At 45.3% G+C, this 11,700-nt stretch overlaps 1 protein-coding gene across 3 annotated transcripts in view; it reads left to right on the forward strand.

Moving 5' to 3' along the window:
- Positions 1–11,032, forward strand: part of LOC139385059 (elongation factor like GTPase 1) — a 103,873-nt gene extending 92,841 nt beyond the window's left edge. For all 3 annotated transcript variants that reach the window (XM_071130103.1, XM_071130106.1, XM_071130104.1), the window contains exon 23: positions 10,255–11,032. In XM_071130103.1, coding sequence (XP_070986204.1) covers positions 10,255–10,443 — 189 coding nt within the window. In that variant the 3' untranslated portion in view covers positions 10,444–11,032. The remainder of the gene's footprint in view (positions 1–10,254) is intronic.
- The last annotated feature ends 668 nt before the right edge of the window (positions 11,033–11,700 follow it).

Consider the following 11,700-nt stretch of genomic DNA (forward strand, 5'->3'; position numbering starts at 1 on the left):
GAGCCAGTCACGTGTTTGTTGTAAAGAGCAAAAAACAAGAGAAAGCGGAGCTGCTGAGTCCATTACCTGTGCTAATTTTGTTAGCATTCCAATGGGCTTTTTGTTTTTAGTGTAGTAAATCCCAGGATGGCAGAAGAACAGTATGACATTTTGAAAGTCTGGGTACTTCTCAAGCCTAATACAATGTACTGTAGTTTTATCCTTTATTTTATACAGACATTTTTGCTCATCTTTATCAAGGGGGTCAATCATTTCAGACCCCACTGTATCTATGTCATGGGTATGTGTATTACGTGTTTCTTATTGTGTGTGTGTGTGTGTGTGTGTGTGTGTGTGTGTGTGTGTGTGTGTGTGTGTGCGCGTGCGCTCCTGTCTGTCTGGGGGTTTAAGTGGTTATTGTTCAAGGTCGGCTAATTTAATTGGCCGAGAGAGCCGGACATTGTTAATGAGCGTGTGCAGCCCGGTGTCTCTCTCTCACACACACACACACAAGCCTAGTGAACAGCTTTACGGTCTGACCTGATGTCACACTGCCAGGAAGAAGAGACACCACACACACACACACAAGCCTAGTGAACAGCTTTACGGTCTGACCTGATGTCACACTGCCAGGAAGAAGAGACACCACACACACACACACAAGCCTAGTGAACAGCTTTACGGTCTGACCTGATGTCACACTGCCAGGAAGAAGAGACACCACACACACACACACAAGCCTAGTGAACAGCTTTACGGTCTGACCTGATGTCACACTGCCAGGAAGAAGAGACACCACACACACACACACAAGCCTAGTGAACAGCTTTACGGTCTGACCTGATGTCACACTGCCAGGAAGAAGAGACACCACACACACACACACAAGCCTAGTGAACAGCTTTACGGTCTGACCTGATGTCACACTGCCAGGAAGAAGAGACACCACACACACACACACAAGCCTAGTGAACAGCTTTACGGTCTGACCTGATGTCACACTGCCAGGAAGAAGAGACACCACACACACACACACAAGCCTAGTGAACAGCTTTACGGTCTGACCTGATGTCACACTGCCAGGAAGAAGAGACACCACACACACACACACAAGCCTAGTGAACAGCTTTACGGTCTGACCTGATGTCACACTGCCAGGAAGAAGAGACACCACACACACACACACAAGCCTAGTGAACAGCTTTACGGTCTGACCTGATGTCACACTGCCAGGAAGAAGAGACACCACACACACACACACAAGCCTAGTGAACAGCTTTACGGTCTGACCTGATGTCACACTGCCAGGAAGAAGAGACACCACACACACACACACAAGCCTAGTGAACAGCTTTACGGTCTGACCTGATGTCACACTGCCAGGAAGAAGAGACACCACACACACACACACAAGCCTAGTGAACAGCTTTACGGTCTGACCTGATGTCACACTGCCAGGAAGAAGAGACACCACACACACACACACAAGCCTAGTGAACAGCTTTACGGTCTGACCTGATGTCACACTGCCAGGAAGAAGAGACACCACACACACACACACAAGCCTAGTGAACAGCTTTACGGTCTGACCTGATGTCACACTGCCAGGAAGAAGAGACACCACACACACACACACAAGCCTAGTGAACAGCTTTACGGTCTGACCTGATGTCACACTGCCAGGAAGAAGAGACACCACACACACACACACAAGCCTAGTGAACAGCTTTACGGTCTGACCTGATGTCACACTGCCAGGAAGAAGAGACACCACACACACACACACAAGCCTAGTGAACAGCTTTACGGTCTGACCTGATGTCACACTGCCAGGAAGAAGAGACACCACACACACACACACAAGCCTAGTGAACAGCTTTACGGTCTGACCTGATGTCACACTGCCAGGAAGAAGAGACACCACACACACACACACAAGCCTAGTGAACAGCTTTACGGTCTGACCTGATGTCACACTGCCAGGAAGAAGAGACACCACACACACACACACAAGCCTAGTGAACAGCTTTACGGTCTGACCTGATGTCACACTGCCAGGAAGAAGAGACACCACACACACACACACAAGCCTAGTGAACAGCTTTACGGTCTGACCTGATGTCACACTGCCAGGAAGAAGAGACACCACACACACACACACAAGCCTAGTGAACAGCTTTACGGTCTGACCTGATGTCACACTGCCAGGAAGAAGAGACACCACACACACACACACAAGCCTAGTGAACAGCTTTACGGTCTGACCTGATGTCACACTGCCAGGAAGAAGAGACACCACACACACACACACAAGCCTAGTGAACAGCTTTACGGTCTGACCTGATGTCACACTGCCAGGAAGAAGAGACACCACACACACACACACAAGCCTAGTGAACAGCTTTACGGTCTGACCTGATGTCACACTGCCAGGAAGAAGAGACACCACACACACACACACAAGCCTAGTGAACAGCTTTACGGTCTGACCTGATGTCACACTGCCAGGAAGAAGAGACACCACACACACACACACAAGCCTAGTGAACAGCTTTACGGTCTGACCTGATGTCACACTGCCAGGAAGAAGAGACACCACACACACACACACAAGCCTAGTGAACAGCTTTACGGTCTGACCTGATGTCACACTGCCAGGAAGAAGAGACACCACACACACACACACAAGCCTAGTGAACAGCTTTACGGTCTGACCTGATGTCACACTGCCAGGAAGAAGAGACACCACACACACACACACAAGCCTAGTGAACAGCTTTACGGTCTGACCTGATGTCACACTGCCAGGAAGAAGAGACACCACACACACACACACAAGCCTAGTGAACAGCTTTACGGTCTGACCTGATGTCACACTGCCAGGAAGAAGAGACACCACACACACACACACAAGCCTAGTGAACAGCTTTACGGTCTGACCTGATGTCACACTGCCAGGAAGAAGAGACACCACACACACACACACAAGCCTAGTGAACAGCTTTACGGTCTGACCTGATGTCACACTGCCAGGAAGAAGAGACACCACACACACACACACAAGCCTAGTGAACAGCTTTACGGTCTGACCTGATGTCACACTGCCAGGAAGAAGAGACACCACACACACACACACAAGCCTAGTGAACAGCTTTACGGTCTGACCTGATGTCACACTGCCAGGAAGAAGAGACACCACACACACACACACAAGCCTAGTGAACAGCTTTACGGTCTGACCTGATGTCACACTGCCAGGAAGAAGAGACACCACACACACACACACAAGCCTAGTGAACAGCTTTACGGTCTGATCTGATGTCACACTGCCAGGAAGAAGAGACACCACACACACACACACAAGCCTAGTGAACAGCTTTACGGTCTGACCTGATGTCACACTGCCAGGAAGAAGAGACACCACACACACACACACAAGCCTAGTGAACAGCTTTACGGTCTGACCTGATGTCACACTGCCAGGAAGAAGAGACACCACACACACACACACAAGCCTAGTGAACAGCTTTACGGTCTGACCTGATGTCACACTGCCAGGAAGAAGAGACACCACACACACACACACAAGCCTAGTGAACAGCTTTACGGTCTGACCTGATGTCACACTGCCAGGAAGAAGAGACACCACACACACACACACAAGCCTAGTGAACAGCTTTACGGTCTGACCTGATGTCACACTGCCAGGAAGAAGAGACACCACACACACACACACAAGCCTAGTGAACAGCTTTACGGTCTGACCTGATGTCACACTGCCAGGAAGAAGAGACACCACACACACACACACAAGCCTAGTGAACAGCTTTACGGTCTGACCTGATGTCACACTGCCAGGAAGAAGAGACACCACACACACACACACAAGCCTAGTGAACAGCTTTACGGTCTGACCTGATGTCACACTGCCAGGAAGAAGAGACACCACACACACACACACAAGCCTAGTGAACAGCTTTACGGTCTGACCTGATGTCACACTGCCAGGAAGAAGAGACACCACACACACACACACAAGCCTAGTGAACAGCTTTACGGTCTGACCTGATGTCACACTGCCAGGAAGAAGAGACACCACACACACACACACAAGCCTAGTGAACAGCTTTACGGTCTGACCTGATGTCACACTGCCAGGAAGAAGAGACACCACACACACACACACAAGCCTAGTGAACAGCTTTACGGTCTGACCTGATGTCACACTGCCAGGAAGAAGAGACACCACACACACACACACAAGCCTAGTGAACAGCTTTACGGTCTGACCTGATGTCACACTGCCAGGAAGAAGAGACACCACACACACACACACAAGCCTAGTGAACAGCTTTACGGTCTGACCTGATGTCACACTGCCAGGAAGAAGAGACACCACACACACACACACAAGCCTAGTGAACAGCTTTACGGTCTGACCTGATGTCACACTGCCAGGAAGAAGAGACACCACACACACACACACAAGCCTAGTGAACAGCTTTACGGTCTGACCTGATGTCACACTGCCAGGAAGAAGAGACACCACACACACACACACAAGCCTAGTGAACAGCTTTACGGTCTGACCTGATGTCACACTGCCAGGAAGAAGAGACACCACACACACACACACAAGCCTAGTGAACAGCTTTACGGTCTGACCTGATGTCACACTGCCAGGAAGAAGAGACACCACACACACACACAAGCCTAGTGAACAGCTTTACGGTCTGATCTGATGTCACACTGCCAGGAAGAAGAGACACCACACACACAAGCCTAGTGAACAGCTTTACGGTCTGATCTGATGTCACACTGCCAGGAAGAAGAGACACCACACACACACACACAAGCCTAGTGAACAGCTTTACGGTCTGACCTGATGTCACACTGCCAGGAAGAAGAGACACCACACACTGCTTTTATTTGTTATTATTATCTATATTATTATTTTGATAATAAATGCTGTTGGGAAAGAGCTCTCAAGGTAAGTATGTTACTGTATTGTTTTACAGCTGTTGTATCCTCGGCACATGGCGAATAAACCTTGAAACCTGAAACTAGATGCGACACACACGCTATGTAAATTCATTACAACACACAGCATGTCACTCAGTATTAGATTCCCCCGTTGCTCCACACACCCACCCCCTACTAGCACATTGTTGTCAGCCTTTATGTGTGAGCTTCATTAAAACACTGTCCGGTTTAATTTACGTTTCTCTGTCAGTATCTGCAGCAGTTAGATAGTTACTTCATAGACAGTCATGACAACATAGATAGTTACTCCATAGACAGTCATGACAACATAGATAGTTACTCCATAGACAATCATGACAACATAGATAGTTACTCCATAGACAGTCATGACAACATAGATAGTTACTCCATAGACAATCATGACAACATAGATAGTTACTCCATAGACAATCATGACAACATAGATAGTTACTCCATAGACAGTCATGACAACATAGATGGTCTCTCCATAGACAATCATGACAACATAGATAGTTACTCCATAGACAGTCATGACAACATAGATAGTTACTCCATAGACAGTCATGACAACATAGATAGTTACTCCATAGACAGTCATGACAACATAGATAGTTACTCCATAGACAGTCATGACAACATAGATAGTTACTCCATAGACAGTCATGACAACATAGATAGTTACTCCATAGACAGTCATGACAACGTAGATAGTTACTCCATAGACAGTCATGACAACATAGATGGTCTCTCCATAGACAATCTTGACAACATAGATAGTTACTCCATAGACAATCATGACATGGATGGTTACTCCATAGACAATCTTGACAACATAGATAGTTACTCCATAGACAGTCATGACAACATAGATGGTTACTCCATAGACAGTCATGACAACATAGATAGTTACTCCATAGACAGTCATGACAACATAGATAGTTACTCCATAGACAGTCATGACAACATAGATGGTCTCTCCATAGACAATCATGACATGGATGGTTACTCCATAGACAATCATTAGAACATAGATAGTTACTCCATAGACAATCATTAGAACATACAGTGCCTTGCGAAAGTATTCGGCCCCCTTGAACTTTGCGACCTTTTGCCACATTTCAGGCTTCAAACATAAAGATATAAAATTGTATTTTTTTGTGAAGAATCAACAACAAGTGGGACACAATCATGAAGTGGAACGACATTTATTGGATATTTCAAACTTTTTTAACAAATCAAAAACTGAAAAATTGGGCGTGCAAAATTATTCAGCCCCCTTAAGTTAATACTTTGTAGCGCCACCTTTTGCTGCGATTACAGCTGTAAGTCGCTTGGGGTATGTCTCTATCAGTTTTGCACATCGAGAGACTGAAATTTTTTCCCATTCCTCCTTGCAAAACAGCTCGAGCTCAGTGAGGTTGGATGGAGAGCATTTGTGAACAGCAGTTTTCAGTTCTTTCCACAGATTCTCAATTGGATTCAGGTCTAGACTTTGACTTGGCCATTCTAACACCTGGATATGTTTATTTTTGAACCATTCCATTGTAGATTTTGCTTTATGTTTTGGATCATTTTCTTGTTGGAAGACAAATCTCCATCCCAGTCTCAGGTCTTTTGCAGACTCCATCAGGTTTTCTTATTTTCTGTATTTGGCTCCATCCATCTTCCCATCAATTTTAACCATCTTCCCTGTCCCTGCTGAAGAAAAGCAGGCCCAAACCATGATGCTGCCACCACCATGTTTGACAGTGGGTATGGTGTGTTCAGGGTGATGAGCTGTGTTGCTTTTACGCCAAACATAACGTTTTGCATTGTTGCCAAAAAGTTCAATTTTGGTTTCATCTGACCAGAGCACCTTCTTCCACATGTTTGGTGTTTCTCCCAGGTGGCTTGTGGCAAACTTTAAACAACAGTTTTTATGGATATCTTTAAGAAATGGCTTTCTTCTTGCCACTCTTCCATAAAGGCCAGATTTGTGCAATATACGACTGATTGTTGTCCTATGGACAGAGTCTCCCACCTCAGCTGTAGATCTCTGCAGTTCATCCAGAGTGATCATGGGCCTCTTGGCTGCATCTCTGATCAGTCTTCTCCTTGTATGAGCTGAAAGTTTAGAGGGATGGCCAGGTCTTGGTAGATTTGCAGTGGTCTGATACTCCTTCCATTTCAATATTATCGCTGGCACAGTGCTCCTTGGGATGTTTAAATCTTGGGAAATCTTTTTGTATCCAAATCCGGCTTTAAACTTCTTCACAACAGTATCTCGGACCTGCCTGGTGTGTTCCTTGTTCTTCATGATGCTTTCTGTGCTTTTAACGGACCTCTGAGACTATCACAGTGCAGGTGCATTTATACAGAGACGTGATTACACACAGGTGGATTGTATTTATCATCATTAGTCATTTAGGTCAACATTGGATCATTCAGAGATCCTCACTGAACTTCTGGAGAGAGTTTGCTGCACTGAAAGTAAAGGGGCTGAATAATTTTGCAGGCCCAATTTTTCAGTTTTTGATTTGTTAAAAAAGTTTGAAATATCCAATAAATGGCGTTCCACTTCATGATTGTGTCCCACTTGTTGTTGATTCTTCACAAAAAAATACAGTTTTATATCTTTATGTTTGAAGCCTGAAATATGGCAAAAGGTCGCAAAGTTCAAGGGGGCCGAATACTTTCGCAAGGCACTGTAGATAGTTACTCCATAGACAATCATTAGAACATAGATAGTTACTCCATAGACGATAACAATGGGATTTTAGTAGACTCCACCTTGATACTATCTAAATCTTTCTATACATCTTGTCTATTTAAATTAGATGCAAGCTACTGTTAGCATTTAGTTTATCATTGATTTGCTATGGGCTTCATATTTATTTAACATATGACTAGTGTTTAGTGACAGAGAGCTCTTCTGTGAGTGTTGTATTGTTGTGTTAGCTATGTGTGTAATGTTATGGACTTACATTAGATTAGCATGAGAAAGAGGTTGTGACAATAACTTTTTTCCTCCCATTGTGTTGTAGTTCAGGGACTAGCATCTGGTGTGTGTGTGTGTGTGTGTGTGTGTGTGTGTGTTCATTCATTCAGGCTAATGTAGGTGAGGCCCACTGACACGCTTCATGGAGCGCAATGACAAAAGCTCTCTCACTCACTCACTCACTCACTCACCCCACTCACTCACTCACAAACACACTCGCAAACACACACACAGCAGTGAGACAAAGGCCCCTGTAAAGATAAGTAACTGAAGGGATGCACACAACAGGGGCCGCAGAGGGCAGATTAAATCAAAGACCTGTGTGTGTCTTTGCTTGTGTGCACTCGTGCATACTAGTGTGTTCGTGTGTTTCAGCCCCCCTGTTGGTACATTCCCCCCGTTACAGTTAGAGCTGAGCACCCGCCACTCTAACCCTGCACACGTACACACACAATGAAACACACACCCATTCGCCCTACTGGACCCAATTGTGCCAAAATATATTGTGTGTGTGTGTGTGTGTGTGTGTGTGTGTGTGTGTGCGTGTGCGTGTGCGTGTGCGCGTGCGTGCAACCTCATAATCTGTCTGGTGTTGTTCTTCCTCTACCATCTGTTGCCTGCATCCAGAGTCTGTCACTCGGGGCCCCTAACGGCCAGGTGCAGGGGCCCGCGCACACACTGGTACAGTAATTGTGGCATGGTGTGTGTGTGTGAAGCAGCAGAAGTCATTGCCTCATCTCCTCAGCAGGTTGCACATAGCCAGGCCCTCCTCAACAAACACACACAGTCTCTCTCCTCTAGAACAGTGTTGATCTGGATGTCCACACAGTCTCTCCTCTAGAGCACAGTGTTGATCTGGATGTCCACACAGTCTCTCCTCTAGAACACAGTGTTGATCTGGATGTCCACACAGTCTCTCCTCTAGAGCACAGTGTTGATCTGGATGTCCACACAGTCTCTCCTCTAGAACACAGTGTTGATCTGGATGTCCACACAATCTCTCCTCTAGAACACAGTGTTGATCTGGATGTCCACACAGTCTCTCCTCTAGAACACAGTGTTGATCTGGATGTCCATATAGTCTCTCCTATAGAGCACAGTGTTGATCTGGATGTCCACACAGTCTCTCTCCTCTAGAACACAGTGTTGATCTGGATGTCCACACAGTCTCTCTCCTCTAGAACACAGTGTTGATCTGGATGTCCACACAGTCTCTATCCTCTAGAACACAGTGTTGATCTGGATGTCCACACAGTCTCTCTCCTCTAGAACACAGTGTTGATCTGGATGTCCACACAGTCTCTCTCCTCTAGAACACAGTGTTGATCTGGATGTCCATATAGTCTCTCCTCTAGAGCACAGTGTTGATCTGGATGTCCACACAGTCTCTCCTCTTGAACACAGTGTTGATCTGGATGTCCATATAGTCTCTCCTCTAGAGCACAGTGTTGATCTGGATGTCCACACAGTCTCTCCTCTTGAACACAGTGTTGATCTGGATGTCCATATAGTCTCTCCTCTAGAACACAGTGTTGATCTGGATGTCCATATAGTCTCTCCTCTAGAGCACAGTGTTGATCTGGATGACCATATAGTCTCTCTCCTCTAGAGCACAGTGTTGATCTGGATGTCCATATAGTCTCTCCTCTAGAACACAGTGTTGATCTGGATGTCCACACAGTCTCTCCTCTTGAACACAGTGTTGATCTGGATGTCCATATAGTCTCTCCTCTAGAGCACAGTGTTGATCTGGATGTCCACACAGTCTCTCCTCTTGAACACAGTGTTGATCTGGATGTCCATATAGTCTCTCCTCTAGAGCACAGTGTTGATCTGGATGTCCATATAGTCTCTCTCCTCTAGAACACAGTGTTGATCTGGATGTCCACACAGTCTCTCTACTCTAGAACACAGTGTTGATCTGGATGTCCATATAGTCTCTCCTCTAGAGCACAGTGTTGATCTGGATGTCCACACAGTCTCTCTCCTCTTGAACACAGTGTTGATCTGGATGTCCACACAGTCTCTCTCCTCTAGAACACAGTGTTGATCTGGATGTCCACACAGTCTCTCTCCTCTAGAACACAGTGTTGATCTGGATGTCCACGCAGTCTCTCTCCTCTAGAACATAGTGTTGATCTGAGATGTTTTGGGGATACAGGTCCTGATCTTTGTATCTATAGTCCATTTAATGAAGCATTATCCTGCTCAGTGGTGGACTTCAAACTAAATCTGTCTTCATGTATTTGAAACTAAATCTCTGTCTCTCTGTCTGTCTCTGTGTGTGTCTCAAGGTGATCTCCAGTGATCCGTCCTGGGTTCCTACCACAGAAGAGGAGTACCTCCACTTTGGAGAGAAGGCTGATTCCGCCAATCAGGCTCTGAAATACATGAACGGTGTTCGGCGTCGTAAAGGGCTGTACGTGGAGGAGAAGATAGTGGAGCACGGCGAGAAACAGAGAACACTGAGCAAGAACAAATAGGCCTGTGTGTGTGTTTCCTGATTGACTCCTACCAACACACACCCGAGACAGACATCATAAAGAGCATCCAGTAGATACTGTCCCCCATCGTCCACCATCATCACCCCTCTAACTGTCACTCAAAATGAGCCACTGATGCTTTTATATTACTGAGCAGTTTTGCTGAAAACCTTAAATGTTTTTTAGTCCAGAACTAGACTTAATCTGTGTCTAGGAAACCGGCCCAATGGGTTTTAATAGCTGGACATGCAGCTGTGTCTTTACCCGGGAGAATCCCTTTCAGCGATGCATAATTGACGAGTGTTCCCGTTCAAATCCAGTTTTTCTGTTAAGTGAAGTGGCTTGAATTAATTTCTGCTCTCAACCTAATTGAATTGCAGTACCCAGCCCCCTGAAGAGTGGCATTTAATTTGGAAAAACAGAAATATGATGCAAAGTGGGATTGTACGTTTTTTAATTATTTGGGGACAGCGCTAGCGAGCAATAGCCTTGTTGATGTGCTATGTTGAGAGCTCTGGGTAAGGTATCTGTGTACAAGACATAAAGCAAAATGTACAGTATTTACCAGAAAGCAATAAAGAAAGAAAATGGTGTGTTTTTTGTTTCATTAATCAGGAGTGATATGTGTGTGGGTCATTCTTGAGATGTGGTGGCATTTGGACATGGCATTTTGGAAAATAATTACTTAATGTTTCTAGATTTAATTTAATTTAAATGTATTTGGGTACATCTTCCCATTCTAAATCAAATAATATGGTAGCATAATGACGTTAATTAATTGTTACCTTTATGATAACACCAATGACACATTTTAGGTAATTGAGGATTTTACTAGATGAGGCCACGATGTTCATTAACCCTTTTTAAAATAATTTACTAAAGTGATATAATTAATAATTTTGCTCTCAATTTCCCTTTATTTACATTGAGTAATACCAATAACACATTATTCAGACACATTATTAATTTGGTGTATCATTTTTGCAGATTAGAGGGTGTGTGTTCCCCTAAGATAATTATGAGACAGTTTGCCATCACTGGGAAACACCTTGCACTTCAATCCATGTACTAGAACAACTGTCTAGAATTGCTCTACAAGTTCTCCCTCTTCATTCCCCTATTTCTCCACTCCTCTCAGACTTGTTCCCATTGTGTAGTCTGACCCCTGTCCTTCCTGCCCACTCACCTCCCCTCCCCCACTCCTTCCCCTCTTCCCAGGCTTGAGGAAGAAAGATCTCTTTCTCCACCAAGAAAACA

This window comes from Oncorhynchus clarkii, chromosome 26, assembly GCF_045791955.1.
Source record: "Oncorhynchus clarkii lewisi isolate Uvic-CL-2024 chromosome 26, UVic_Ocla_1.0, whole genome shotgun sequence".
Taxonomy (NCBI): domain Eukaryota; kingdom Metazoa; phylum Chordata; class Actinopteri; order Salmoniformes; family Salmonidae; genus Oncorhynchus; species Oncorhynchus clarkii.